This window comes from Podarcis gaigeae (assembly GCF_964106915.1).
Source record: "Podarcis gaigeae genome assembly, chromosome: 18".
NCBI lineage: Eukaryota > Metazoa > Chordata > Lepidosauria > Squamata > Lacertidae > Podarcis > Podarcis gaigeae.
In genome coordinates this window covers 4,905,579-4,930,723 of record NC_139696.1, presented here as the reverse complement: position 1 = coordinate 4,930,723, position 25,145 = coordinate 4,905,579, and the positions used below count along the sequence as shown (strand labels likewise).

Here is a 25,145-nt window from a genome sequence, read left to right as displayed (position 1 = left end):
TAAGACTTAAAGAAGAGTGGGAGAAAAGCAAATAGTTAAAAGTAGTTATAACTCACTAATAATAATAATAATAATAATTGCAAACTTGTATTATGGTCACAGACTAGCATAAGATACAAACATGGAAATAAAATAAGGTATATAAGACTTACAGAAGAGTGGGATAAAAGCAAATAGTTAAAAGTGGTTATAACTCACATAAAATTTATATTATTATTATTATTATTATTAATCCAGCACTACAAACTTTATTATGGTCACGAACTTGCATAAGATACAAACATGGAAATAAAATAAGGCACAAAAGACTAATAATAATAATAATAATAATAATAATAATAATAATAATAATAATAAAACCACACACACACAGCAACAGAATATCGCCGCTCCCTCTCCAATCCTCTTTCCCTTAGCACCCCGACCCTCTCCTCCTAGCGCCCTATCCCTGCACATCCATCCATGGCTGGCGGGGTGATGGTTTTGGTGGGGGCGTATTTTTGGGGTGTTGCTGTGGGTGGCGTGTGCGCGCGCCCTCGGAGCTGCCGCGTCCCGACGGCAGGTGGCGCTTGCGCTCAGCCGCAGGAGAGGAGAGGCGCCTCCGCAGCCGCCATTAAACAATAGCTGGGGGAAGGCGGAGCGGCGCGCACGGGTGTCTGTCTCCTTTTTGGCTGGGGCCAGGCCGGAGTCCGCGGGGAGGGTCGCATCCGGAGCCGGGGAGAGCGGGAGCAAGACCCGGAGCGAGAGGAGGAGCGAGATCGGGAGTGAAAGGAGCGCAGAGAGAGAGGGGCGCGCGTGTGCGTCTGCGCCCAAGCTCGCCAAACCTCTCCAAGGACGCATCTCCGGGGCCCTGCTTCCCAGGCGCAAAAAAGCAAGGAGGCCGTGCGCCTCGCGAGGTTTTGGGGTCTTATTTTTCTCTTTTTCCGCCCCTTCTTCTTTCCCCCTCCGGAGCTGCTGCTTGCGGAGGAAGGAGCCGCCGGAGCAGCCCAGAAAAGCCAGGGGGAAAGGAAAGCGAGCGCGCGCTCTCCGGGCCTGTTTTGAGGACGCCTTTGGCGCAAGCGGGAGGAAGCGCGCTCCGCATCTGCATCCGCAGCCCTGCGCTTCGGATCGGGGCCTGACATGATGTTTCCTCAAAGCCGGCACTCGGTGAGGGGGGGGAGAAGCGGGGGGGGGTTACTTGGGTGCAAAGAGGGCGGGGGCGCGAGGGATGGGGTGCCCGTCCGGGAGAGGGAAAGGGCGGGGTACCGGGGGGGAGGGGTTGGGTGCTGAGGAGGAGGCGAGAGAGGAGATTAGGAGGGGGTTGGGTTGCCGGGGAAGGAAATTTGAGGTGTCGGAGTAGAGGATCGGGGTGCCCAGAGAAGGAAGGACGGGTTTGGGGTGCTAAGGAAAGGAGAAGGATTGGGGTACCCAGAGGGGGGTGTTGCGGTCCAAGGGAGGAGAGGGTTGGGGTGCCGGGAGAGGAGTAGGGTGCTATGGCAAAGAGGGGGGCCACGATTGGGGTGTCGGAAAGGGGTGGGGTGCAAAGGGGGATCGAGGGAGGAGAGGAGACTAGGAGGGGTTGGGGTGCCGGTGAAGGAAATTTGGGGGGGTAATGGGGAGTTTGAGGTGCCGGGGTAGAGGATTGGGGTGCCCAGAGAAGGAAGGACAGGTTTGGGGTGCTAAGGAAAGGGGGGAGGATTGGGGTGCCCACAGGGAGGATCGGGGCGCCAGGCAGAAGGGCAACTGGTTGTAAAGAGAGCAAGGAGGTAGGAAGAGGTTGGGGTGCCCAGAGGGGGAATTTGGGGGAGGTGTGAGGAGTTTGGGGTGCCAGGGAGGGGTTTGGGTGTCAAGGAGAGCAGGGGGGAGATTAGGGTGCAAGGAGGGGAAGAGGGAGGGAAGGAGGAGGTTGGGGAGGGTTGGGGTGTTCAAGGGTAACTCCCCAGGCCGGATGTGAGAAAAGGGAGCGGCTGACCTGACGCCTTCCTGCACGTGTCCAGGGCTGGGGGGGGGGGTGGCGACAGGGGAGAGAAAGTTTACAGGCTGCCTTTGGCCCAGGAAGTGGAGCAGCTGCGGGGGGGGGGGTTCTTTGGGGTGCAGTTGTGGGGGTTGTGGCCCATTGGAGTGCCTTGAGAAATGAGGAAGGGGTCCCCTCGAAGGGGTAGAGAGCGATCGGGGGAGTGGGTTGTTTTTAGTGCTGTTCACACACACACACACACACACACACACACACACACCTTAGGGTGCATAGCAAATAAGTTAATATTATTATCATCATCATCATCGGCCTTGATTTATTCATTTCCTCAAGGCGATTTGCAGCATTAACTAATTTTAAAAGCAGGGTTTTGTTTTGTTTTGTTTTGTAACAAACAAACAAAGCGGTGAGTTTATCCCAAGACTGAATGAAGGGCGGTGAAATAGTTATATGGTGGATATTTGTGAAGTTGTGGTTAGAGCATCAGGCTGGGACCAGGACCAGGGTTCGAATTCTCCCACTAGGCCCGGAAGCTCTCTCTTTCTCGGTGACCTTGTTGGCCGGTTGCTCCTTCTCAGCACTGTTAAGGTAAAGGTAAAGGGACCCCTGACCATTAGGTCCAGTCGTGGCCGACTCTGGGGTTGCAGCGCTCATCTCGCTTTATTGGCCGAGGGAGCCGGTGTACAGCTTCCGGGTCATGTGGCCAGCATGACTAAGCCGCTTCTGGCGAACCAGAGCAGCGCACGGAGATGCCGTTTACCTTCCCGCCGGAGTGGTATCTATGTATCTACTTGCACTTTGACGTGCTTTCGAACTGCTAGGTTGGCAGGAGCTGGGACTGAGCAACGGGAGCTCACCCCATCACGGGGATTCGAACCGCCGACGTTCTGATCGGCAAGTCCTAGGCTCTGTGGTTTAACCCACAGCGCCACTGGCGTCCCTCTCTTAGCACTGTTACTTGGGATTAAATGAGGACAGGGGAGAGAAACCCGTTTGCCACCTTGAACTCCTTTGAGAAGGAAAAGGAAGACAAATGCAATTAAAATATCCAAAATATCTGGATCTAAAGGTGCTATGGTGGAGCCTTGAATGGCAGGAGATCAGAAATTGCACAGAGATGTGCATTAAGGCTCCGCATACCCATTATCTAAGCACAGCAGGTTTGGGTCCCCTAAACATTCTGACAAAATAAAACCGGGCTCCCCTCCTGTAGAAAGCTAGCAAGCCAGGCTGCAGTCCTCATCCTGATGAACTAGATTTCCTTGGGAATGCTTTTTCAAAATGTAGTAAAATATGGGGGGTGTTTTTGGACACACCATCTCCTGCTGTGTGTGAAGACACACACACACACACCCCGCTACATCCAGCACCCCCTCCTTCCGGAAGCAGCTCCTGCAGTGACCAGCCACCTTCTTGGGATCGCACAATCGTGTTTTGTATAGTATAAAAAGGTAAAGGGACCCCTGACTGTTAGGTCCTGTTGCGGACGACTCTGGGGTTGCGGCGCTCATCTCGCTTTACTGGCCGAGGGAGCCGGCGTACAGCTTCCGGGTCATGTGGCCAGCAGGACTAAGCCACTTCTGGCGAACCAGAGCAGCGCACGGAAACGCCATTTACCTTCCCGCCAGAGTGGTATCTATGTATCTACTTGCACTTTGACGTGCTTTCGAACTGCTAGGTTGGCAGGAGCAGGGACCGAGCAACGGGAGCTTACCCTGTAGCGGGGATTCAAACCACCGACCTTCTGATCGGCAAGCCCTAGGCTCTGTGGTTTAGACCACAGCGCCACCCACGTCCCAGTAGTAGTTGCATTTATATCCCAACTTTCGTCCAAGCTCTAGGTGGCATGCATGCTTCTCATTTTATCCTCACAACAACCCTGTCAGGTAGGTTAGGCTGAGGGTCTGAGGTCACCACCCAAGTGGGGATTCAAACCCTGCTTTCCCGGGGAATAGTCCGGAACGCTAGCTGCTACAGCATCCTGGCTCTTGCAAGCAGTGCATTATACAATGCATGATAGATAGATAGATAGATAGATGATAGATAGTGTGGCCTCTTTGCAGTGCAGGAATTGCAAGATTTTTAACAGTACAGTGGTGCCTCGCAAGACGAAAATAATTTGTTCCGCGATTCTCTTCGTCTAACGGTTTTTTCGTCTTGCGAAGCAAGCCCATTGACAGCTGAGTGGATTAGCGCTACAGCGGTCTAGCGGCTTCTAGCGATCAGCTGTTAAGCGGCTTATCAGCAGATCAGCTGATAAGCAGCTTAGCAGCTTAGGGAAAGGGGGGGAAAGCGGAAAAAACCCCGCGGGGACTCGCAAGATTTTTTTGTCTTGCGAAGCAACCCCATAGGGAAATTCGTTTTGCGAAGCGCCTCCAAAATGGAAAACCCTTTCGTCTAGCGGGTTTTCCGTCTTGCGAGGTGTTCGTCTTGCGGGGCACCACAGTACATATCAAATATTCACTACTGCCGCTGTTCACAGTACTCTGGCACCAGCAAATTTGATGGGGTGGAAACGACCTCCACTGATTTGGAGTTCCAAATCTGGAATCAGCGCCTACTGGTCTGTGCCAGTGACGTCACGCATTCCCAGCAGCACTATATCCACCTCCCCTTGTGTGATGGCTGGGCAAGTAGTTTTACTGAAGCCTGCCTGGGGACGGGGAGAGAATTATGTCTCCCGTTTTCGTTCCTCGGGTTAAGTAAGGAAGATGGGGAGGTCATTTTCCAAGCTTGCCTAATACCCATCTCTGCCGTTGTCAAATGGTTAAAATAATGGTTATATTCCAGGGTTCTTCGCACTTGCCTCAGCAATTGAAGTTCACAACGTCAGATTCCTGTGACCGGATTAAGGATGAGTTTCAGCTGCTGCAAGCTCAGTATCATAGGCAAGTTTCCTTTTGACTTCCTTCGCGGAAAACGCTAAGTTCTTATTAATGGTTACGTCACCTTGTTCCAAAAGAGAGGGAAAAAATCACAGGAGAGATGAGGAGCCTCAGCCCTGAGGCCTCAATGTGGCCCTCTGGACCCCACGATCAGGCCCCCTGCAATTCTCCCAGGCCACGCCCCTCTTCCTAAGCCACACCCCCCCAACCTAGACTGTCCTTCTACCCATTCCGCTTGCATCCCTCGATGGAGGATAGATTGAGATGTCCGTGGAGGAACCTGCCTGCGATGGTTGAAACGGATTCATTTATTTATTTTGAGATCGCGTTTATTGATTTTACAAATGGAAAGTACAGGTAAACAAACAAACCGAAAAGAAAACACATATCTATATAGAGAGATTCTCCAAATCTCGGGACTACCCCCCCCCCAAAAAAAAAAATGGAGTCTCATTTTAATAATAATATTTTTTATTTATACCCCACCCTCACCAGCCAAGGCCAGGCTCAGGGCGACTAACAAGCAATAATAAAAACAAGTTGAATGAATACAACTTAAGAACAAAAATAAAATACAACATTAAAATATTGAAAGGAAGGAAAAGAAGGAAGGAAGGAAAAGAAAAGAAAAGAAGGAAAAGAAAAAAAAGAAAGAGGGGGAGGGAATCAAGTTGGCTCCAAGCCAAAGGCCAGGCAGAACAACTCTGTCTTACAGGCCCTGCGGAAAGAAATCAGATCCTGCAGGGCCCTGGTCTCATGAGGCAGAGCGTTCCACCAGGCCGGGGCCAGGGCTGAAAAGGCCCTGGCTCTGGTTGAAGCTAATCTAACTTCCTTAGGGTCCAGGACCACTAGAGTGTTGCTATTTATGGACCTTGAGGCTCTCCGTGGGGCATACCGGGAGAGGCGGTCCCGTAGGTACAAGGGTCCTATAAACATCTATAACTGCATATCCGTCCATACTCATCCCATTTTTGTGCCAAACCATATTCTCCATAATAATTCCTGTGCTACAAGTGAAATAAAAATCCTGCTCTCGTCTCCATCAGCTTAAAATGGCCCCCTAAGATAATTTTTCCCCTAGTGTTTTTTATCCTCTTGGTTTCTGAGTTTTCTTTTTTTCCAAATTTTTTTATTGATTTTCCAAAAATTTTAAACAAACAAACATAGATCTTAACTGTGCTTAATCCAATCTTAGTAACATTGTTAAATGACTTCCTCAAATACTCCTGGCTGAATTTCAGTGTATATCAGACTGGGAGTGGCCGCCGGGACCACATAACACCGGTCTTGAAAGACCTACATTGGCTCCCAGTACGTTTCCGAGCACAATTCAAAGTGTTGATGTTGACCTTTAAAGCCCTAAACTGCCTTGGCCCAGTATACCTGAAGGAGCGTCTCCACCCCCATCTTCCAGCCCTGACGCTGAGGTCCATCTCCAAGGGCCTTCTGGCGGTTCCCTCATTGAGAGAAGCAAAGCTACAGGGAACCAGGCAGAGGGCCTTCTCGGTAGTGGCACCCACCCTGTGGAACGCCCTCCCATCAGATGTCAAAGCAATAAACAACTACCTGACATTCAGAAGACATCTTAAGGCGGCCCTGTTCAGGGAAGTTTTTAATGTGTGACATTTTAGTGTATTTTTGGTCTCCATGGAAGCCGCCCAGAGTGGCTGGGGAAACCCAGCCAGATGGGCGGGGTACAAATAATAAATTATTATTATTATTATTATTATTATTATATGCAAAAGGTGTGGTGTTGTTCTTCCTCTTAGCGATGATGTTTAGGGAAGCTTTTAATGTTAAATAGGTTATTGTATTTTAGTGTTTTGTTGGAAGCCACCTAGAGTGGCTGGGGAAACCCAGCCAGATGGGCGGGGTATAAATAATAAATTATTATTATTATTATCTCTCTTTCTCTCCCCCCTCTCGTTCCTCCATGGCGCTCGTTTCCCCCCAACGCAACCGGCAGCCTGAAGTTGGAATGCGACAAGCTCGCCAGCGAAAAGTCAGAGATGCAGCGCCACTATGTGATGGTAAGTTTCGCACTCGCGGCTGGGCAATCGCCGGGGCGGGAGATGGCAAAGCCGCAAGGGGGGGGGGTTGCGGGGACGGACACAAGATCAAGGCCCTGACGGGGCGACACCGTTTTCAAACTAGCCGAGGTAGAAGAGCCTTTAACTCCTTCTTGCCTTGGTAAGTTCAGACAATACAGGTCCCATTTTATTGTCAAAGTTGGTTGGGGTTTCTTTTTTTTAAAAAAAATAATATTTATTAAAGTTTTGAAGGTTACAAAAGGCAAAAGTAAAAACACCATATTAAACAAAAGCAAGTCAACACATCACAATGAATAAAGAGAAAAAAGAAAAACAACAAAAAATACAAACAATTAAAAAAAACCACACCAACTCTTCCCATAACTTACCGTATTTTTCGCACCATAGGACGCACTTTCCCCCTCCTAAAAAGCAAGGGAAAATGTGTGTGCGTCCTATGGAGCGAATGCAGGGGGGAGGCAGGCGGGAAAAGCCCCCAAGAGCTGCACACAAGCTCCGTGCGCTCTTGCGGGCTTTTCCACAGGAGGGAGAAGGGACTGACTGGCCGCATCAGTCCCTTCTCCCACCTCCCAGAAAAGCCAGGAGAAGCAGCGATCTCTTTAAAGGAGTTGCGCGGCTTCTGCCGGTTTTGCAGGAGGTGGGTGAATGCCCCCACCTCCCAGGAAAGCCAGGAAAACCCTGCGCAGCGTCTCCCGGCAAGGAGAGGCTGCACGGGGCTATGGAGTCTCCTGGGAGGGAGAGGCTGCATGGGGCTAAAGGGGAAGCCAAAACAGCGAGCGGGATTCATCCTGTAGGGAGAGGTTGTGCACAGCCTGTACGCTGCTCTTTAGGGGTGGGGGGGATTTTTTTTTTCTTGATTTCCCCCCCTAAAAACTGGGTGCGCCCTATGGTGCGAAAAATACGGTATCTTTCATTAGCTTGTTTCCTTGACCTCCTCACACCTCCCTTTTTTGTATTCTAGTTCGGTTAGCTATTTCAGCAAATCCTTTCCATCTTTTCCAATTTTTGTCCTGCAATTTATCTTAATATTAATGTAACTTTACTTTCCCTCCTTTCACCAATTAACAGTCTGTTTTTTCCTAAACCTTTGTAACATTTCTGCTAAAAGCGCATAAATTCATTCCAACATCATTCTAACATTCATTGGTTTTACAGTGTTTCTGTAAATAATCTTTAAATTTCCTCCAATCTTCCTCCACCGACTCAAAGTTGGCTAGGGTTTCAGACAGAACCAGCTCCCCCCACAGATATGCCTTTTGGGGTCGGGTGTGGGGCTTCCGCAGTGCCAAGTGGGAGCCATGTACCATGGATGACGACACTTTGGAGGTCCCAAGTCGCAAGGTGGTTAGATTGGTCTCAACTAGGGCCAGGGCCTTTTCAGTACTGGCCCCGACTTGGTGGAACGCTCTCTCACAAGAGACTAGGGCCCTGCGGGACTTGACATCTTTCCGCAGGGCCTGCAAGATGGAGCTGTTTCGGCTGGCCTTTGGTTTGGACTCGGTCTGACCCTTATGTTTCCCTCCCCTTACGGTTTTGATCTATGGGCTACTATTAAAATGAGGCTGCATTTTAAATTATATTTTAACCTGTATTTTAAATTGGGTTTTTTTAATTGTAATTTTACTGGTGTTAGCCGCCGTAATTTTACTGGTGTTATTATTAAATATTATTATTATTATTATTATTATTATTATTATTATTATTATTATTATTATTATTAAAAAGTAAAATTCCAGTCTTCATTGTTCCGTAGCAAGTGTGTGAATTTGAATATATAATTGGTGTATTATTATTGTAATTTGGATCGATTTGATTTGTCGTTCATTGAAAGGCTGTTACTAAAAATGAATAAATTCCATAACAAAAAAAAAGTACTTTTTGGAAAGGTTAAAGGGTGTCGTCATCTGCCAACCAAAAAAAAAGGACAAATTGGCTACTGAATAATAATAATAATAATTTATTTATTTATTTATTTATTTATATCCCGCCCTCCCCAGCCAAAGCCGGTCTCAGAGCGGCTAACAATAAAAGTAACACAGTTTACATAAAATCACAAATCAATTAAGGGAAAAGGGAAGGAGGATCAAATGTGGCAGGTAGGAGAGATATAAACATTGGATTTCTCGTCTTAAGGACTAGAAACTTAAAAGAGAGCATGTGAGGCTATGTTTGGTGGGACCTATCGGAGCGGAATTTTCGCTCAGCGCCCCGAATTGGCGCTTTGGTTTGCGAAACGGTTATTGAAATAATAATAATAATAATAATAATAATAATAATAATGAATTTATTATTATTTATACCCCGCCCATCTGGCTGAGTTTCCCCAGCCACTCTGGGCGGCTCCCAATCGAGTGTTAAAAACAATACAGCGTTAAATATTAAAAACTTCCCTGAACAGGGCTGCCTTCAGATGTCTTTTAAAGAGAAGATAGCTGCTTATTTCCTTGACATCTGATGGGAGGGCGTTCCACAGGGTGGGCGCCACCACCGAGAAGGCCCTCTGTCTGGTTCCCTGTAACCTCGCTTCTCACAGGGAGGGAACCGCCAGAAGGACCTCGGCGCTGGATCTCAGTGTCCAGGCAGAATGATGGGCGTGGAGACGCTCCTTCAGGTATACAGGACCGAGGCCGTTTAGGGCTTTCAATTAGCGTGATTTAGGCTGAGTGGATGGAGAATATTCTGGGCTAGGGTGGGCCCAGCAGGCTTAAGGTCCCTGTCTCTCTGTGTGTGTTGGTGATTCCAGTTTGATGGCTTTTTGTTCCCCTCCGCCAGGGTGTCATTAAGGGCGGCTGAAAAGATTTCCAGAGCTCCAGTGGAGCGTCGGCGCTTCCCCTGGAACGGCGAGATAATAGGGAGATGAATTATCCGCTTCTCCCAGGAAACTATCAGCTATAGAAAGGGGGGTGGAGGTGGCGAGAACAAAGAAAAGAATAGGGAAAAAAGCCAAACCACCATCTGATTCCATGTGCGGCAGGATTCTATGCAGAGGCCGCATAGAAGCCTCAAGAAAGGAATCTGCGTTTTTGCCTTTTTGAAAAAGCTCCTAGTCCTCATGAAGGTGGGATTAGATTCGCTAGGGATTTCCACCCCATTCGCCTCCTTTAAGAGAACGGCTGCCCTCGCAATGTGGTTTCCAAGAACACCCTCCCCACCAGAAAAATAAAATAAAATGCGATTGTGGCATTAAAAGCTTGACCGGCAAATCCACTTGCACAGTGGGACGTCTGGATGCCCTCTATGTCCCCCCCCCCCCCCGGGAAAAAAAACTATTTCAAAGCATCCCCTGGAGCAAATTTGTGATGGGGTGAAGGATGGGAAGAGAGATATAGAAGCGCTTTCGTAGAACCATATAGAAGTTAAAAGCTGTCCAGTATAAGATGGATCAAAGAGAAAAATAACTACCAAACTTTTAGAAGACATCTGAAGGCAGCCCTGTTTAGGGAAGCTTTTAATTGTATTTTAGTGTTTTGTTGGAAGCCACCCAGAGTGGCTGGGACGCGGGTGGCGCTGTGGGTTAAACCACAGAGCCTAGGACTTGCCGATCAGAAGGTCGGTGGTTCGAATCGCCTCAATGACGGGGTGAGCTCCCGTTGCTCGGTCCCTGCTCCTGCCAACCTAGCAGTTCGAAAGCACAGCAAAGTGCAAGTAGATAAATAGGTACCACTCCAGCGGGAAGGTAAACGGCGTTTCCGTGCGCTGCTCTGGTTCACCAGAAGCGGCTTCGTCCTGCTGGCCACATGACCCGGAAGCTGTACGCCGGCTCCCTCGGCCAATAAAGCAAGATGAGCGCCGCAACCCCAGAGTCGGCCACGACCAGACCTAATGGTCAGGAGTCCCTTTACCTTTACCTGTAAGATGGATATTGACAAGCTGGAGGGTTGAGTCTGGGACCCAAGCCTGATGAGGAACGGTTAAAGCAGCTGGGTATGTTTAGCCTGGGAAAGGGGAGACTGAGAGGAGAGAGGAGAGCCCAGCTTCAAATACCATATTTTTCGCTCTATAAGACTCACTTTTTCCCTCCTAAAAAGTAAGGGGAAATGTGTGTGCGTCTTATGGAGTGAATGCAGGCTGCGCAGCTATCCCAGAAGCCAGAACAGCAAGAGGGATTGCTGCTTTCACTGCGCAGCAATCCCTCTTGCTGTTCTGGCTTCTGAGATTCATAATATTTTTTTTCCTTGTTTTCCTCCTCCAAAAACGAGGTGCGTCTTGTGGTCTGGTGCGTCTTACAGAGCGAAAAATACGGTATCTGAAGCGAAGAGGGGAGCGAGATTGTTTTCTGTTTTTCCAAAGGGCAGGGCCCCGAACCTACGGGTTCAAATTGCAAGAAAGGGAGATTGCAACGAAATGTCAGGGAGAGCTTTCTGGCGGTTCGTGCCGATCACCAGTGGAACAGGCTTCCTCAAGAGGTGGTGTACTCGCACCCCTTTGAGTTTTGTAAGCAGAGGTTGGCTGTCTTCAGCTATGACTCCTGCATCACAAGGGTTTGGGCTAGAATATCAGGGGTCAGCAAACTTCTTCAGCCGTGGGCCGGTCCACCGCCCCTCAGACCTTGTGGGGGGCCGGACTATATTTTGAAGGGGAAAAAAGAATGAACGAATTCCTATAACAAATAACCCAGAGATGCATTTTAAATAAAAGCACACATTGTACTCATGTAAAAAAACGCCAGGCAGGCCCCACAAATAACCCAGAGATGCATTTTAAATCAAAGGACACATTCTACTCATGTAAAAACACACTGGCCGTCTGCGGGCCAGATTTAGAAGTTGATTGGGCCGGATCCGGCCCCCAGCCATTAGTTTGCCTACCCATGGGCTAGTCAGAGGTCAGTGGCCTTTTTCAGCTGTGGGCTGGTCCACTGTCCCTCAGACCTTGTGGGGGACCAGACTATATTTTGAAAAAAGGAATGAATGGATTCCTATGCCCCACAAATAATCCAGAGATGCATTTTAAATAAAAGCACACATTCTACTCATGTAAAAAACACCAGGTAGGCCCCACAAATAACCCAGAGGTGCATTTTAAATCAAAGGGCACGTTCTACTCATGAAAAGCACGCTGATTCCCGGACCGTCCGTGGGCTGGATTTAGAAGGCGATTGGGCCGGATCCGGCCCCCGGGCCTTAGTTTGCCTACCCATGGACTAGATGATCTTTGGGGGGGGGGTGTCCCCTTCCAACTCCACGATTCTTAACGGTGACCCGCAGGCATGAAAGATTTCGCCAGCGGAACAAGTCTCTTCCGGCCGAATGAATTTATCGTTCGCTACTGCGGCTATGATTTCCTACCTAGTTAAAAACAAAACAAAGACACGAAGAGGTCTGCCGTGTGGTTATCTAGATTGCAGTGGTACCTCAGGTTAAGTACTTAATTCGTTCTGGAGGTCCGTACTTAACCTGAAACTGTTCTTAACCTGAAGCACCACTTTAACTAATGGGGCTTCCCGCTGCCGCCACACCGCCGGAGCACGATTTCTGTTCTCATCCTGAAGCAAAGTTCTTAACCTAAGGTACTATTTCTGGGTTAGCGGAGTCTGTAACCTGAAGTGTATGTAACCCGAGGTACCACTGTATATACGGGTTGAGTCTTGATCCGTGCAAACTCTTCCTCACGGATGTCTCATTGTGGTAGCAAAGTGGAGCTTCCAGGGACAGGGTTGGTGTATCTGAAATAGCCGAAGGATCAGGAGGAGGCTAAAGTGATTCTTCCCATATTTCGCTGTTGCTGTTTTCCTTCCTCAAATCCTAACTCTTCCTCTCCATCTCCTCTGCCCCTTCCAGTACTACGAGATGTCCTATGGGCTCAATATTGAAATGCACAAACAGGTAAGACGCAGCTTTCTAGACCTCATGGTGGTTTACCCTTAACTCAGCCTGTCCCCAGACCGCAGTGTCCGTTAGCTGAAGCAGCCCCTCTGTTGTCTCCCTAGAAGAATGGAGCAAGTCCGTTTTTGACTTAGGAGCCTACTCAGGTCTGCATTGAGCTGTGGTTTCTTTTTAAAAAAATAAAAATTAGTATTTTTAATGGCAGAAAGTGCACAGTTCGGGCACACTTTTCTCTTAAAATATACTGGGGTTTTTGCATCAGTGGTGAAAGCATTCAGTTTTCCAATAAACACATTAAGCGGTCTTCCTTCCCTGACTTAACGACGCTCGTTAGTTTCACCGTATATACCACATCCCATATTTTTTATATCAAATCCTCTGTAACGTCAAACGTTTACGATGACCCTGTAAGATAAGCCAGTATCTACAATCCCTGTATTCCAGGGCTAAGGCTTGTGCGTTCATAGGTGAGATTAAGTCACAAAAGTGGCTAGTGTACATTTTCCGCCAAACTGGTGTCGTCCAGATGTTTTGGGCTTCACCTCACATCAGCCCTGGCCTGCACCACTGCCACCACGGTGTTTGAAAGACTTGAGTTGGCATCTTTTCGATTGACGTTCCTTCTGTCTTCATGTTGAACCTTTCTGTCTTCACGTTGACTCTTTCTGTCTTCACGTTGACGCTTTCTGTCTTCACCTTGACGCTTTCTGTCTTCCATTTCAGGCCGAAATTGTCAAGAGGTTAAACGGGATCTGTGCTCAAGTGTTGCCCTATCTTTCCCAAGAGGTAACTCTTCTCCCTTCTTCTTTTTTGCAAATGGGGGTGCAAGGGAGAATAGGGTTTCTAGAGCAACTTCATCTTTCCTAAGGAGGGCAGACTTCATCTGGCTTGCTTTTGGGCTTGGTGACTTGGCACACTCTTGGTGACATCACTGGGAGTGTGACAGGGCCTAGTGTGACAGGGTACCAACCCCATTCCTTCTCTCCCTACCAACCTGAAAGCCTCCTGTCCTTCACCCCATACCTGACACACTGAATAACAGTGTGCCGGACACCAGTGCTCCTGGGATATTGAGTTTCCCAGGGCACCTGAGAACTCGGCAGGGAAAACAGGGTGCCCTGGGAAACTGTACCTCCCAGGGCTCCTTGCATGCTCACAACCACACCCCAGGCCTTCCTTTCCAAAGTGCACTCTAGGATGGTTAGATTTCGGGGTGCCTGATATCACCGAAATATTTGGGCGCCATGGGAAACTGCACACCCCAGGGCTCCTTGCTGATGTTCAGAGGCTCAATCTACCTCTGAGCCAGAGGTGAACATCTTGGGAAGACCTGATGTTCTGCTTGTAACACGGCTGGGTTTGTAGGAGCTTCAGAAATCCGAGTCCTGGGCAAATCTCACCCTCACTCCAGCATTTATTTTGGCTCGACCACTGCCGAGTCCCTCTTTGAAACTGTTCCATCCGTTGATCTCCCCGCGTCCCTTGCTGCCCCCTTGTTCCTGGACCTCCTTGCTGCCCCACCAGTGGAATATGTGTGTGGTTTTGTTGTTATTTGCTTTCTATTTCTCCAGCATCAACAACAGGTCCTCGGAGCTATCGAACGAGCCAAGCAAGTGACGGCGCCAGAACTCAACTCTATCATCCGGGTCCGTGGCGTTCCGTACGGGAACTGGGCGGTGGGTAGGAGGGAAGAGCATTGGCTTTCCTTCCCCTGAGAGGGAGGAGAGCATAGTGGTTAGCGTTGGGATAGGACTGGGGAGAGCTTACTTCGATAATTAAAAGGGGGGAGGAATCGTGCTTTTTGCATCTTGCAGAGAATGTGCAAATAAATCACTATTGCTTATTATCATTAGTGCTTTTTTTCTTGGGGAACGCATACCCCGAAACATTTTGTGAATATTTGTACTTTTGTCCGTCTACTGTATTTATTGTTCCCAATTTGAACTATAAAACGGTGGTTTTCTCGAGTCAAAATGAGAGTACCCCTAAACATTTTTTTTCAGAAAAAAAGCACTGGTTGTTATTATTAATACCGTCGTACCTCGGTTGTCGAACAGGTCGGCTCCTGAACGCCGCAAACCCGGAAGTGAGTGTTCCGGTTTGCGGATGTTTTTCGGAAGCCGAACGTCCAGCGCGGCTTCCGATTGGGTGCAGGAAGCTCCCGCAGCCAATCAGAAGCCGCACGTTGGTTTTCGAATGGTCCCGGGAGTCGAATGGACTCCCAGAACGGATTAAGTTTGACAACCAAGGTATCATTGTACCTGGATTCCTGTGTTGTAAACTCCAATCTGGAGGGGATATGGGTGAACATCCGCTACTCTTACGCCTGCAAAGGTTTACTTGTTTAAAGCAAACTTTGCCTCGCGGTGGTTTTGGAGTACAGCTCCCATCCGCTCCCAGTTTCATACTGGCTGGGGGGGTGGCCGAGAGTCGTAATCTGAAGCCCTAAATAGTATGTATGTCGCCTTCCGAATGAGTCACTGCTCTGGGGAGACCTCTTCGTTGGCTACGGTCCTTACTTTCCCAGGAAGCAAGCGCCATTTGGCTCAGCTTCTGAAGCAGCCGTCCCAACGACTCCGTCACACTTGGGGCCAAACTCTGAAAAGAGTCCGAAATCAGAGACTTGTGCAGGGAGACGACAGGAACCCTCGAGGGGGGTTGCCCTGCTGCGTGTCTCACTTGCTCTTGCCTCACTTAATGTGCCACATGTATCCACTCCTTTTGCGGAGGCAAGGCAAGGCAGAACAGTGACTCATTCAGAAGCTCAACGGGCAACCTCTTGTGAATTGAGCTATGCGTTACTTCTCATGTTGTTATCCCAGCTTCTGGGTCGCGGGGCATGGTTCCCAGCCATTTTATCCTCGCGGCAACCCTGTAGGTCAGCACTAAAAGGGCTTGCTGGCACCTCCAGCGGTTGTTGAACTCCCTTCCGCCTCAGCAAGCATGCCTAGTGGTCAAGCTTGATGGGTTTTCTTGCCCAACAACTTCTGGGGAGCTATCTGGGAACCCACCCCTGTTGGCTAGGCTGAGAGACGTAACAAGCGACCCAGTGTAAACGCAGCACGGACTGGGGACCTGACACCACTTTTGATTGCTTTCTTGTGGCATTCTTGCGGCCCGTGACAACATCAGCAAGGAGCCCTGGGATGCTCAGTTTCCCGTGGCCCCTAAATTTCAGGTTTGTTAGTACACTCCTGTCGTTTCCCCCCAACCCTCCCTTTCCCATCCTCCTTAAATACCCACCTTGGCTCCTCTGCGAGTTGCCATCGAAGACGTCCTCTCCAGACCGGCTACCCAAAAGGGGAAGAACTGTTTTGTCTGCCCCACCCAATAATGGCATTAACAAAAACCAGTAAGACTTGATTTAAATCTTCTTTTTTACAGAAAGACCCGTTCTTGTTGGCACATTATTTTAATATTTGCAACCAGATGAAGGTTTCATTTTTGGAATAATAAGTTCTTCAGAGTAATTTTTAATCAAAAATGACTGATTTGGTTGTACCAGCGACAGCCAACTCTCCCAGAATTAAAAACTGGCAGTGATCTACCGCTTTTTTGCAGGGGGAGTGGTTTCAGGTCAAAGTTGTGGAGCTTTTTTTTGAAAGTTACCGTATTTTTCACTCTATAAGACGCACCAGACCACAAGACGCATCTAGTTTTTGAAGGAGGAAAACAAGACAAAAAATATTTTGAATCTCAGAAGCTAGAACAGCAAGAGGGATCGCTGTGCAGAGAAAGCAGCAATCCCTCTTGCTGTTCTGGCTTCTGGGATAGCTGCGCAGCCTGCATTCACTCCATAAGGCGCACACACATTTCCCCTTACTTTTTAGGAGGGGAAAAGTGAGTCTTATAGAGCAAAAAATACGGTATTTCACATGCTGCTGAGAAAAACGCCAAGGTCCAAATAGGATAGGGTTTAGATTTCTTTTAATTCAAAAAATGGCCTAGGATTGCTAAGTCTCTCCCTTCTGGAGTGGGGGATATCGGGCCACCGAGTGCTTGGCTCATTGGGGAAATTGCATCTTGGGTATTTTCTGGGGCGGTATTGCCCCCTCCCCCATGTTTCTAAAAGTGGCTCCTGTGAACACAAGTTCTTGGGGACCACAAGACTTTCTTAAAAGAGATGCTTCGCCTTTTCCCCGTAGACCAAAGATACTTTAAGGTGTAGGACCTGCAACAAAGTGTTGCGGTGTAGTTTGTCACTGTTCGGGATTCTGGCCGGCTATGGTCTTTCCCAAGATTCTCCAATAATAATAATAATAATAATAATAATAATAATAATAATAATAATAATTTCTTTATACCCCGCCCATCTGGCTGGGCTTCCCCAGCCACTCCGGGCGGCTTCCAAAAAAATATTAAAATACTGTGATACATCAAACATTAAAAGCTTCCCTAAACAGGGCTGCCTTCAGATGTCTTCTAAAAGTCTGGTAGTTGTTGTTCTCTTTGACATCTGATGGGAGGGTGTTCCACAGGGAGGGCGCCACCACCGAGAAGGCCCTCTACCTCGTTCCAGAAGGCCCTCGGAGCTGGACCTCAGTGTCCGGGTAGAACAATGGGGTGGAGACGCTCCTTCAGATATACTGGACCGAGGCCATTTAGGGCTTTCAAGGTCAGCACCAACACTTTGAATTGTGCTCGGAAACATACTGGGAGCCAGTGTAGGTCTTTCAAGACTGGTGTTATGCGGTCTCGGCAGCCGTTCCCAGTCCCCAGTCTAGCTGCCGCGTTCTGGATTAGTTGTAGTTTCTGGGTCACCTTCAAAGGTAGCCCCATGTAGAGCGCATTGCAGTAGTCCAAGTGGGAGATAACCAGAGCATGCACCACTCTGGCGAGACAGTCTGCGGGCAGGGAGGGTCTCATCCTGCGTACCAGATGGAGCTGGTAGACAGCTGCCCTGGACACGGATTTGACCTGTTAACTCCCCCTCCCTCCCCCCATTGTTTCCCCTTCTCCACCCCACATCAGTTGGTGAACATGCCACGACTACTGTGCACGGCCAGTCCTCGTTTTGATGTCTGGCTGGGGTGCCCTGCCATTAACTCAGAAGTTTTGGGCAAACTTCTGGGTTTTCTTCCCACTCTGCCGACAACTCCCTCTTGGTGGCGGGTCAAAACTTCACCATCCCTGATGCTTCACTCGAACCAGGAACGGGGGCTCCGTGCGTTGTTGTACTACAATTCCCATCACCTGCAACGTGCTCGTGGGGGATGGACTTTGTAGTCCGGCAAAATTTGGAAGGCCACAGGTTCCGCATCCCAGAGCTTTGCCGTCCCTGATGCTTCACCCGAACCAGGAACGGGGGCTCCGGGAGTTGCTGTACTACAATTCCCATCACCTGCAACTAGTGGTCATGGAGGATGGACTTTGTAGTCCGGCAAAATTTGGAAGGCCGCAGGTTCCGCATCCCAGAGCTTTTTTAAAAAAAACGAGGAATGCTCCCTCTGCTGTAGAAATACTCCGTTTTGCCCACATGCAAACAGAACGGATAATGTGATTTTTTTTGCAGAGGTGGTTTGCAGTCGGCTCTCTCTTTGCAAGCCCCACTCACCCATCCCTTTGTCCCCTCCCCTCTTCCTCTCCTTTCTTGTTTCCCTACAGCAGCAGCTCCAGGCTCACCAGCTCTCCCAGCTCCAAGCTCTCGCCTTGCCGTTGACCCCACTGCCCGTGGGGCTGCAGCCCCCATCGCTCCCGGCCGTCAGCGCCAGCACCGGGCTGCTGTCGCTGTCCGCCCTCGGCTCGCAAGCCCACCTTTCCAAGGAAGACAAGAACGGCCATGACGGGGACGCCCACCAGGACGACGACGGGGAGAAGTCTGATTAGATCCGGTTTGGGTGGGGGGAATCCGGGGCCGGCGGTGGCACAAAAGGGGAAAGCTCGATAAAAGTTGCGGTATCCACTCCGGCTAGCGCTCGGTGGACCCGTTGGTGTTGTTTGGCGGGGGGCGGGGCAGGGGGAGGAGTTTAGCCTGCCCCGCCCATCTCTGCAGCAATAACGTTTTTGGGTCCCCCCCCCCTTTTTTTGGAATTCCAGCCCCCCGTTGCCGGAGCAATTTTACCCAGAGGCACAATCCTGATCACTCTGCAATGAATTGCAGGGGAACACCACCCCGATTAATTTTGATTTTTCTGCGCGGGAATGCTTGCATCGAAACGCTAGCTTTTCTCGACAAAATTGCCACCACCTGCCAGCAGCTTGCCAGGAACTCTGTGCATGCTCCAGGGCCACCCATAACCGCTTGCTGTTTTTCGCCTAGCGTGGCAAAAGTCCAAACTTTGTGCAGAACAGAGGGGGAGATTGTCCCGAGCTGCTGTATGAGACAGGCTGCTTTTTTGAGTTTTACAAAATGGAGAACAACCGGTTCTGGCAGGTAGCAGGGGGGAAAATCAGGCCGTAGGTAGAATTCGTCATGGGTGGCTAAATGCTTTGCAGTAGATCGGGGAAAGTTTCCGAGTCCTGGTTGTCCAACAACGAAAAGGACCCCCCAAAAAAATAATTACCCTCTTCACATCTAGTCATTTTGAGACTTCTTGGAAGCTTTAAAAACCCACTGCCCTGTTTTAGGTGACCGACGGTGCAATCCTAACTGGGTCTACTCAGAAGCAAATCATATTCAGTAGGGCTTGCTTCCGAGTAAGGGGTTAGGATTGCAGCTTGACAAATTAAATAAACAACAAGGTGTCCCGTCATGAGCGCTTACGGCACCCGCGAAAGGTCTCCGTAAATAACGCCCTCAAAAATTCGTAGTGTGCGAGAAACTGCTCTTCCTGCTCAGTTTACGGGCTCAGCTCTGTGGGCAGCCAATTTATGCTACGCCGCACTCGTTGCCGCAGCCATTTCGGGACTGGTGCAAAATCCATGCGTGCCCCCTGGCTCAAAACGGTTTGCGAGCCCTGTGTTAAGTGGCGCGGTTCGAATCCCCGCGACGGGGTGAGCTGCCGTTGCTCTGTTCCAGCTCCTGCCAACCTAGCAGTTCAAAACCACACCAGTGCAAGTAGATAAATAGTTGCCGCTGCGGCGGAAAGGTAAACGGTGTTTCCATGCGCTCTGGTTTCCGTCATGCGCCAGAAGCGGTTTAGTCCTGCTAGCCGCATGACCCGGAAAGCTGTCTGCGGACAAACGCGGCTCCCTCGGCCTGAAAGCGAGATGAGTGCCGCAACCCCATAGTCAACTTTGACTGGATTTAACCATCCGGGGTCCTTTACCTTTACCTAAGTGTTAGGAACTCCGGCCTGTAGGGTGTGGCTTGTGGTGTGGAGATGATTGTTGGCGCTGCTCTGCCAGTTGCATAAGGCTCTGGTCTCTAAGCCTCTCTTCTGTTGCAGCCCTCACGGTTTTAGTAAGAAAGGAAGCAGAAAAATTGGCTGCTGAAAACCAAAAATTGCCCTGCTTGATGCTCCTAACCACCAAACCGATAGAGGAGGTGGCTTGCAGAACGGAGAACCGTGCCTTTATGTTCCTCCAAACCTTGAGCGTGCATCACTTCTGGTTAACCTCGGAAGGACGTACCTTCAGGGGCTGGTGGTGGCCCCCGAGACGTCTTGGTTCGGCCCCCCAGAAGCCTCCGCAACCCACAATCCTTTGCTGACCTCGTTCCGCACAATTCGCGAGTCCTTTGGCTTGGCTGAACGGTGCCCTTTGCTAACACGTCCCGCTCGCCTCAATGGAGAGGGTGGGTGTCAAAACTCGCCCGCTGCCCCTTTGCCCCGCCCAGTTTCGCCTCTGGCCCCGCCCACCAGCAGGTTGCAGCCCCGCCCCCAGAAGGGAACCTGTGCATCAAGCTGCCGGCAAAAAAAAAACGGCATTCCCGTACGCACTACGCACGTGCCAACAAGCACCTAGGAAGTTTTTTGCCCGCCCTCGCGTTCCTTCCCGCGCTCGCCCCGTTACCCGTCGAGAACCTCCATTCTCCGCCAGACTTCCCGATTCGAATTTAATCCAGGCGGCGACTCCCCGTTGCTTAACTGCCCCCGCCGCCACAAGCGATTTCTTTTTCTTTCTCTCTCGCGATGCACACATTCTTCAGATCCCCTTCCCCGCCGGTGCGGTTTTAGACAAATGAGCACCTTTTTGTCCTTTTTAATTTTTATTTTTGCATGTGTCTCGTTTTTAAGGTAGCACAGAATCGGAATTTTTTTATATATATCTATATCTATAAATATATAAATATATTCATCCCATATTCCTCCTTCCGGGTGACTTTTGACGTGGTGTCGGTTCCCTCCCCCCCCCCAAAAAAAACCACCCCCTTCCTTATCTGTGACCCACATTCTTGCAAATCTAGGTTCTTCCCAGTATCCCAGCGGCTAATGTCCTTTTCATTATTTCTTCCTCACCCCCTGAAAGGTTTGAGTTGTGGGAAAGGGGAGAATGGTGGTAAGGGCGGGGGGAAATACAACAATTCTCAACCCCCCCTCCTCACTTTTTAATGTTTTTGTTTTGAACTCTCCCTGTTGTCGTTTTATTTTTGAAAAGGATACTGCAACTTTGTCTTCTCTTTCTGTAAGCTAGCTTGACTCTTTATCCCCAACCCCATTTAACGAAAGAAATTTTAAGACGAAAAAAAGAGAGAGAGAGATTTTCGTGTTTGTATATATTCCTTTAGAGGAAGAGAGGAGGAAAAAAGGAAGGAAGGAAGAAAAGAAAAGAAAAAAGAAACCTTTGTTTGCTTCATGTGTTTATTAATCACTTGACCTATATATTAAGAGGAACTGAGAGAAATTAATTCTGTATTAAGGGTGTCTTAGCTGTGCCTTTTTCAAATAAAAGAAATCAGATGGTTGGTTAAAATTGCAGCTGTTTTCCTTGTGTTGACTGTTTATTGCCACCAGAGGGAGCCAAAACCTCACGCCGGTATCTCCCCCTAGTGGGCCGGTGGTGGTAGTGCAGCTTCTGCCTGGTTGGCTGCCGGGCGCCGGAAATGAGCCAATGGGTGTCCTCCTGGCTGTCAGGTGACAGAAATGAGCCAATGGGTGTTCTCTTCGCCCTATATAGCCTCAGGCGGCATCTTGGCTCCTGGGCCAGTTATCCCTTGAGATAAGATGTACATACACCGCCTCCTCTTGTTTCATACAGGAAATCTGGAAACCGAGACGTCCAAAAGTCTCAAAGAAAACAAACTTGAGTTAAATAGCTCTTTGACACACCATTGGAGCTCTAATTAATTTATTAATTTGTTAATAAATTGTTAATTTATTTATTTATGGTGGTGATATAATATGCTGCCCTTCATAAAAATACCTCTGGGTGGATTATTATTATTATTATTATTATTATTATTATTATTAATATTATACCGCCCTTCATACATATATTTCAGGGTGTGGTTCCCGGAACACGTACCTTATTTTTTCGTGTATAACACGCTCCCATGTATAAGATTGCCCCCTATTTTGGGGGGCTCAAAATTAAGAAAATTAAGTCTCATACACGGAAAAGTATGGTATTTCTTTCACAAAATATTTATTTTTCAAACACTCTACACCGCTTGATTGGGTTTGAAACAGACAAACGTGCCCACACACCCAGTTTACAAAATATAAAACTGTGAAATAATAATAATAAAATTTACAGCCCTACTTTAAAACATACAAAAGTTACAAGGCTGAAACGGATTAAAATCCACTGGGACTTTCTACGCCTCTAGGTAGGCTGGTCTGAAGAAGAATGTTTTTTAGTATTCTTAGGCGGTTGGAGGATGGATAGCGGCTAACAGATTGAGGTTGAATCCTGACAAGACAGAAGTACTATTTTGGGGGGACAGGGGGCGGGCGGGTGTGGGGGATTCCCTGGTCCTGAATAGGGCAACTGTGCCCCTGAAGGACCAGGTGCGCAGCCTGGGAGTCATTCTGGACTCACAGCTGTCCATGGAGGCGCAGGTCAATTCTGTGTCCAGGACAGCCGTCTACCAGCTCCATCTGGTACGCAGGATGAGACCCTCCCTGCCTGCAGACTGTCTTGCCAGAGTGGTGCATTCTCTGGTTATCTTCCGCTTTGACTACTGCAGTGCACTCTATGTGGGGCTACCTTTGAAGGTGACCCGGAAACTGCAATTAATCCAGAACGCTACAGCTAGACTGGGGACTGGGAGCGGCTGCCGAGACCACATAACACCGGTCCTGAAAGATCTATGTTGGCTCCCAGGACATTTCCAAGCACAATTCAAAGTGTTGGTGCTGATCTTGAAAGCCCTAAACGGCCTCGGTCCTGTATACCTGAAGGAGCGTCTCCACACCCATTGTTCAGCCCGGACACTGAGATCCAGCTCTGAGGGCCTTCCCACTAGGCTTGACTACATCGAGGGGGACATGCAGATGTGGGTGCCTCCCTTTGGGCCAATCCAGCAGGCGCTCTCCATTGCGCCCTGATAGTTAAGATCACTTGATTAGGACCCGAGTTCAAATCCCACCCTCGCAGCCATGATGCTCACTTTGGAGACACGGCCTCTTGGCCTGTTCTACCTCTCAGGGTTGTTGTGATGGCGGAATAAGGAGCGGGGAGAACCGTTTGCACTTTGGAGAAAAGGCAGGATAGAAACGGATTAAATACAGTAACTTCTGGGAGATGATATATAATGAGATGAAAAAAAAATGTTATAAATATACATCTATAAAGAAACCAGAAGCATTTTTACTGGCCATTGTAGGAACTGATATAAATAGGAATGTAAGTTGTCTTTATATGCAACAACAGCAGCAAGAATATTACTGGCACAAAAATGGAAGCAAGAATTACCGATGAAAGAAGAATGGAGGATGAAGTGAATGGACTATGCAGAACTCGATAAACTAACAGGAAGGATTCGAGATCTGCGGGACCAGAAATTCACAGAAGACTGGTGTAAATTTACAGACTATTTGTGATGATCAGACGACGTTTGCAAGAAGTTTTGTGAGGAGAATTACTGGAACTATTGCAAAAATGGATAAAGGGGAGGATGGTTAGTTAAGATAATTAAAGGCAATATGAATTTAAGAAATGTTTAAAACGGCGGATCATCAGAGGTGCTGAGGGAAGTCCAAAAAAGATTGTATAAGTGGTGAAGTTTTGTGGTATGTATTCTAATTTATATGTTAAAATTAATAAAAATTATTATATATATATATATATATATATATATATATATATATATATATATATAAAAGAAACTGAGTAAATACAGGAAACGAACCATTGCAGAATTTGGCCAGGCTATCCTGTTATTATGTCCATCGGCTGATAAAGCCTAGCCAAATCTTGATTTTTCTCTCTTCTTTCCTCGTTTTTTTTTTAAAAAAATATTATTCTTTTTACTGCCTGGAATTGCAGGTGGATTTGTGGGTGATTTGTCAAGGCATAGCAACCTGCCTTCGTCTCCCTGAGCATCACTAATGCAGTAGCTGAATCTAAGAGGGAGTTGGAGAGAGAGAGAGAGAAGGAGGGACATCAATAATTGAGACGCCACTCAAGAGCTGTAAGGGAAAACAGGAGCTGGAAGGATAAGGTCGAAAGCCATTGCGGCTCTTTCTGGAGTGAGGCCCTCCACAAGGATGCAGGAAGGATCACGTCCGCAAAACAAGGATTTATTTGTTTTTGAACAGAACCGCAAAGACCTGCATCGCCAGCACGAAGATTTCAGGGCAGGTTCCAAGTCCCTTTGACTTCTCATGTATAGGGACGCGGGTGGCGCTGTGGTCTAAACCACAGAGCCTAGGACTTGCCGATCAGAAGGTCGGCAGTTCGAATCATTGCCATGGGGTGAGCTCCCGTTGCTCGGTCCCTGCTCCTGCCAACCTAGCAGTTCAAAAGCACGTCAAAGTGCAAGTAGATAAATAGGTACCACTCCAGCGGGAAGGTAAACGGTGTTTCCGTGCGCTGCTCTGGTTCGCCAGAAGCGGCTTAGTCCTGCTGGCCACATGACCCGGAAGCTGTACGCCGGCTCCCTCGGCCAGTAAAGCGAGATCAGCGCCGCACCCCCAGAGTCGGCCACGACTGGACCTAGTGGTCAGGGGTCCCTTTACCTTTACCTTTGACTTCTCATGATCTGGGCACTTTTGTTGATGCAGCCTAGAATTGCAGTAGTCTTTTTTCTTTGCTGTTGATTCACAGAATCATACAAGAGCTGGATGGGACCCTGAAGGTCCTGTAGACCAACCCCTTACAAGGCAAGAATCTCTGTCTTCGGAGGTTTTGAAGCACAACCGTTTCCAAAGTCTAGCTTGGGCATCCTCACACTTTGGGAGACAGCCAGGGACACATGAAAATAGTCTCTATTTTCATGAACCTTGACTTGTTTTCTCCAACAAAAGCTAGGGGAGAGAGAGCTGCAGACCCATGAGGCAATTCGGCCCACCCTTCCTCTCTATCCGGCCCTCAGAAGTCTCCCCAGGCTTCACCCTTCACTGGCTCTAATGTCTGAACAGAGGATAGACCCAGAAACTGCAATTAA

General features: G+C 48.7%; 1 protein-coding gene across 6 annotated transcripts; it reads left to right on the top strand.

The window, feature by feature from the left end:
• Positions 1–490: 490 nt before the first annotated feature.
• TLE5 (TLE family member 5, transcriptional modulator) lies at positions 491–21,508 on the top strand. 6 transcript variants are annotated; one of them, XM_083720788.1, is made up of 7 exons: positions 491–1,146; positions 4,745–4,842; positions 6,806–6,869; positions 12,671–12,715; positions 13,439–13,501; positions 14,287–14,361; positions 18,320–21,508. In XM_083720788.1, exons 1-7 carry the CDS (start codon positions 1,120–1,122, stop codon positions 18,539–18,541), a joined length of 594 nt encoding a protein of 197 aa, XP_083576914.1. In that variant the 5' UTR covers positions 491–1,119; the 3' UTR covers positions 18,542–21,508. The 6 variants fall into 6 exon arrangements, with proteins under 6 accessions (XP_083576914.1, XP_083576917.1, XP_083576916.1 ...); XM_083720787.1 differs by having other exon boundaries at positions 548–1,146; positions 14,287–14,391; positions 18,323–21,508; XM_083720786.1 differs by having other exon boundaries at positions 548–1,146; positions 14,287–14,391.
• The last annotated feature ends 3,637 nt before the right edge of the window (positions 21,509–25,145 follow it).